The sequence below is a fragment of the Ixodes scapularis genome, unplaced genomic scaffold, assembly GCF_016920785.2.
Source record: "Ixodes scapularis isolate PalLabHiFi unplaced genomic scaffold, ASM1692078v2 PGA_scaffold11__112_contigs__length_91849675, whole genome shotgun sequence".
In the NCBI taxonomy this organism is placed as follows: domain Eukaryota; kingdom Metazoa; phylum Arthropoda; class Arachnida; order Ixodida; family Ixodidae; genus Ixodes; species Ixodes scapularis.
In genome coordinates this window covers 87844604-87850102 of record NW_024609837.1, presented here as the reverse complement: position 1 = coordinate 87850102, position 5499 = coordinate 87844604, and the positions used below count along the sequence as shown (strand labels likewise).

Genomic DNA, 5499 nt, shown 5'->3' with positions numbered 1-5499 from the left:
AATTTCGTCAAATCCCTAGACGAAATTGCTTCAAAGTGGCACATCGTTTTTCGCATTTCGTGTCTGAACATCAAACATAATCATTTTTCCCCAAGGAAAGACTCCAGTTTTTAATTGGCAAGACGCAGTTCAATACATGGCATAGGCCCTATTGTGAAAGGCTACGACACACCCGTACCACGTTTACGAGAGCGGCGCGTGCCCTGGCTCACGTGGACCAAAGCAGGCTCTCGCACCGACCGGCGGCTCGTGCGGGAGCTTTGGAGAACTCGGCTCTCGAGGCAACCTTTGTACAAGCTGGGTGCCTGCGTGTACGTGTGGATGACTCTTCAGCGAGTGAGCCACCACGCCGAGAGACCCGCCACGAACTTATTCGGCATTGGCTGGCCGTTGGCACACGAACTTCTTCCGCGTTGGCTGGCCGCTGGCACACGAACTTCTTGCGCATTGGCTGCCGAGGACCACGTAGGCCCCTGCGATTGGACAAGCCAGTGGACGGCGAGATGGCGAGGCGGATATATAAAGAAAGGACGCCCGTTTAGTTGGAGTGGTACGAACACTGAAACGATATTGTAATTAATGTAAATATAGAGTGTTCTGTTCTGCTGAGCTCGTCGCCTCCCGGCTCCTCGATCCTGTCTCCTACCCGGCACAAGGTAGTGTCGCCGGGCTGGGAGCCTTCGTCGGAACCCTCAATCACAACAACTGGTTGGCAGCGGTGGGATACGACTACGTGGGACTCGACTTCGTGGAATTCGACTACGCCGGATCGACTTCGCCAGACCATGACTCTCGGTGTGGGTGAGTGCCCGGCCCTCTTTCTTGGATCCGCCAGACCTGACAGCCATTAGATTTGTTGTTAGGGTTTGGGGGAAATTGTATCGGTCTAAACGAGTGTGTTTCCGTTGGACGCGAGCTTTCCTGAGTTCTAAAAGGGTGCCGATACACAGAGAGGGTCATGAATCTCGAGACGTTGCGTGTGCCACAACTGGTGCAGGTTTGTACCGAATTGGGAATCGATTTGGGACAAGCCAGACGAAAGCCACATATCATCAAGCTCATTCGGGACGCAGAGATTAACGATGAGGAGCTGATGGAGTGTTTGCAAACACTCAGAGAGAGGGAGAGCTGCGAGAGAGAGGAACGAGAACGAGAACACGAGAGGGAGAGAGAAAAGCGAACTCAGGAGCTAGAGCTGAAGAAAGTGGAACTTGAGCATAAAGGGACCATGAAATGATTTTAAAATTGAATTTCATCCACCGCACGTCGTAAAAGGTGTGAAAAGAAACACAAAAACACAAAACTAGGGAGCCAAAAAAATTATTTGCTATAGAACTTTTAAAAGAAAACTGGACTCTTTTGCGACTTCTTTCCTTCGAAAGCTCTGCCTTTTCATTACGATGCATCCGCAGAAACGGAGCACGTCAGCCGAATCCACGTCGCCTATTGGGTAAGAGCCTACCTCACCAGCACCACGATCGTAAACAATAAATAGCCGGCGAATGTTTCCTAAAAGCTTTGTTAAATAATATTCAGATCCACAGTTTGTAGTATAATTAGAGATGTGTGGTGAAAATTGCCAAATTTGATAATGCTGAGAGCCAAGCGCCATCTATCGTGTGGTAAACGAAGCAACAACTGCGCGTGCGCAGTAGGGCAGGGCCGACTTCAGAACGGTTATTTCCTTTGGTTTCCTTCCTCAAAACTCTGACTGACTGAACGTTTATTTCTCTACGTGTTCATCTCGCGCGTGCCGACTTCAAGCAGCAAGAAAAAAATGTACTTAAAACAGACCACGACGAACAAGAACGCTGGATCCACAAACACCCGAGAAGAGCGACAACAGCCGTGAATCCCGCTCCGACGAAGCTCTCAGAATATAGGCCTAGCAGGCACTCCGACTCGGCGCAGCGTTGCTTCGTCGCAAGACCGTCTGTCTGCCTACGACCGGCTGGCGTGCTGAATGGAATATGCCCGCGCTACCCTTGTGGCCCTTCCCGTATTATAGTTTGATCGCTGACCTCAATTTTAGGTTAAGAGGTGAGGTCAATCTTTTCCCCTTGTTTTCCGAGGCAGTGTTGACGAACACTCGTCGAAAAGGGACCCTCGTCGATTCTCTCTTCTTGTTGTGTGTGATATAGAGCTGAAATAAACGCTGTATGGATTACCTTCGTAACACGGTATGTACACTTTGTTATTGGTATGCCATTTTTATTTTGACAGACTGCACGTCACTGTCGAGCTGTAACAGTTCGTGGGAGGTATACGTGCAATACCGGTCCAACCTTTCTTTGCCGAGTGTCGCGTCAGTATCGAGTTGCAATCGTAAAAGATCGCTCCCGAAGCGCTTACCAACAGCGCGAATACAGCACTTCCACCAAACGCGCGCGTCCGCTCCGAGTGTGAGCAGGTATTTACGTGGCTCTTGCTGACACTCGTAGTTCAAAGGTATCTTTTTTAACGTCGGCTCGCTCCTGCATCTCCGAGACCGCGAAAAACGCCGCGGCAATTTGTTTCCATCTACGTCGCTTTGCAAACGACTGACACTGGCCGCCTTTTACCAACAATGACAGTTGGGTTGACTTCTGGAGTCTTCACCGGAAGACTCGCTGCACTTCCCAACAGGCATAGTCCCATGCTGTCGCTGTAGCGCAACGTATCTTATTGAATTTCGCTCAGCTGCGACGCGGCGATGAGAGGCGGCGATTCAGAAAATACGTCGGTGACATCGGCGCAGTAAAACCTACCGGCGCACCCCAACTCGTTGCCGTTAACACTCCCATTCTCCTACTGCCGAGAGAACTTCCGGTTCCGGAAACGGCCTACGTCACGGCTTGTTTTGCGGTCAAGAAAAAGTCGATATTTCATTAATTTGTTGTGTAGAAGTTAATAAACCGAGACGAAAACGGATGCCTGTTCGGCATTCAGTGAACATTGACGGTTTAATGTAAAAGTTATCTGGAAAAAATAAAAAAGTCATTTCATGGTCCCTTTAACACTCAAATACATATACACTGTGGCGAATAGTATCTGTCTACTTGTCTCCAATGGCTATGTAGTGCTTGCATTGTCCAAAATAATTCAAATAGGTCAAGTCACCGAATCAGGCAGCAGCTAGCCTTGAACCGGCAAAAAGGTTTAAGATGAAAGATCTTCTTCAGCCATATAAGTTGGGCGAGGACATCGGGTTGTTTCTCGTAAATTTCGAAAGAACGTGCGAGAAAGTGCACTTCCTCCGCGAGACATGGCCCCATAAGCTACTGACGCCACTCGCTTGCGAAGCGGCTGACGTAATAGCGCGCTTAACAAGAGAGGACGCCGACAATTACGACCAAGTAAAGGCCGCATTTCTCAAGAAGTATCGCTTGTCCACGGAAGCATTTAGCCAACGCTTCCGTCAAGCATCTGGGAAGCCATCTCAATCGTGGCCAGAGTTCGCGTATAACTTAAAGGCAGATTTGATAGAGTGGCTAAAGAGTGCCGGGGCACACGGAGATTCATTGTAACAAAACCCGAGACTCAGGAACACAGAAGGGGACGAACACAACACAACGTCTCAACGCAACGTCCCCTTCTGTGTTCCTGAGTCTCGGGTTTTATTAGCTCGCTTGTTTTTTAAGTATTATTTCAGCACACGGAGACCACGATAAGGCGGTCGAGTGTGTTGCAACGGAGCAGTTCTTCCGGGAGCTCCCTGAAGCCGTGATGTTCTGGGTTCAGGACAGGCTCAACGAGCCTAATCTCGTGAAGGCCGCCGAGCTCGCGGAGGAACACGCGATGAGAAGAGGCCTGCAAGGTGATAGCTCAGGCAAGGCGCAGAGGGACAAAGAGGGTAAGAAAGCTTTCTGGACGAAAAAGAACGAGGTGGGAAAGCCGTTCCCAAGACGGTTCGCTAGCGAGGTGTCTTTCCAGAAACCTAAAGAAAAGGAAGTCGAGGCAGCGAACAGGAAAGTTGGCTACTAGCCGAAACCAAACAGCGAAGGCAGCAAGGTCTTCAAAAAAAGGAGACCATCTATTTGTTTCAATTGCAAAGAGCCGGGCCACTTTGCGGCCAGCTGCACAAAGAAAGTGGCTTTCCACTATGTCCGTGACAGCGAAGACAACGAGAGGTTGTTATAGTAAGTTACAGGTCAAGAAGGTAGCGGCAAATGCCCCTCAAAGGGAATCATATATCCCTCCGCCACCTCCGCATCCAATAGTGTCCCATCATTTCCGTGACGTTGCGGCCAACGCGCGATTTGGGTCTTGCCTTCCTGTACATATTTGCTTTATCTTTCGACTTTGACTTAGCATTGTGGAAGCCACGAGAGGGAGATTAGAGTTTTCCCCCTCCGATGGAAACAAATACGACTTTCGGGGATTAGGTTCCCCCTCCGATAGATACAAAGGCTGCTTTCAGGGGCTCGGTTCCCCCTCCGATGAATACAAAGGTATCTTTTTTAAAAAGTGAGATCGGAGACAAGCTGGCATCACTCTGTTGCCAATATATATCCCTTGAAGCGGAACAAGGAGTGTTTCCAGTGAACTCTTCTTTCGAGAGCGGAGGGATTTGAAACGGGCGCATCACGCTTGTGGGAGGAGCTTCTCCTACCTTCTTGACTTGCAACCGACTATAGAGCCCTACACGCGACAAATGCTAGTAAATGGCAAAGACTGCCATGTGTTGTGAGACTCAGCCGCGACGATGGACGTCGTACACCCTACGTACGTGCGACCAGAGGAGTACACTGGAGAGTGCGCTTGGATTCGACAGGTGGTAGAAGAGCAAAGTGTATGCTTGCCTATTGCTAAAGTTTCTATCTCGGGACCTTTTGGAGTCCTAGAGACCGAAGTGGCAGTCTCCAGCAGACTTCCCTTGCCGTATCCGTACCTCCTTTCAAATAAGTCTGAAGAGATGTTGCAACAGAGGGGGTTGAGCTTCGCGAACGAAACAGTGTTGGCCCTGAAGCGCTCGAAGGCACGTGCTCTAGCGAGGCAGCTGAGCTATAACACCGTCGGAGAGGCTTCCCCTTCCGCTGAGTCGGGAGACAAGCCTGGAGTGTCGCGGGAATTTGCCGAATCACAGCGCCAGAACACCGAGCCAGGGACGGAACGGGAAGAGCAGACTGCCGATCATGAGAAAGAAGACGGCATACTTCTCTCACCGGCCTCCAAAAGCTTTCAGGCGTTAGCTAAACTGGATAGGACGACGCTTATTTTGGAGCAAAAAACTGATCTATCCGTGAAAGATATCCAGGGAAGTAAGAGGGAAGGCATAGCCAAGAAGAACATCTCGTTTCAAACGAGATCAGGCGTGATCAAACGAGATCAGACCGAAAGGGAAAGTCGCTCGACCAGCTTGTCGTTCCCCGTAAGTACCGAGCGGACTTGCTCCATCTCGCCCACGATTGCTCCTGGTCAGGACACCTTGGGATAAAAAAAACCAAGGCGCGACTGACGCAGGAGTACTACTGGCCGGGGTGCTGGAAGGACGTCGAGGGATTTGTGAAGACCTGCGAC

The 5499-nt window shown here is 50.2% G+C and overlaps 1 protein-coding gene across 1 annotated transcript; it reads left to right on the top strand.

The window, feature by feature from the left end:
• Positions 1-785: 785 nt before the first annotated feature.
• Positions 786-3963, top strand: LOC120848149. Its single transcript, XM_040220112.1, has 4 exons — positions 786-801; positions 951-1215; positions 3137-3502; positions 3621-3963. The coding sequence occupies exons 1-4, from the start codon at positions 786-788 to the stop codon at positions 3961-3963; spliced, it is 990 nt and encodes a 329-aa protein (XP_040076046.1).
• Positions 3964-5499: the final 1536 nt, after the last annotated feature.

What these genes read in the sequence shown, in the direction of transcription:
- LOC120848149 (XM_040220112.1), top strand. An exon ending in CTGAAGAAAGTGGAACTTGA is followed by an intron (nt 1,216 to 3,136) that starts GCATAAAGGGAC and finishes ACCGGCAAAAAG; the next exon opens with GTTTAAGATGAAAGATCTTC. An exon ending in GGGGCACACGGAGATTCATT is followed by an intron (nt 3,503 to 3,620) that starts GTAACAAAACCC and finishes TTGTTTTTTAAG; the next exon opens with TATTATTTCAGCACACGGAG.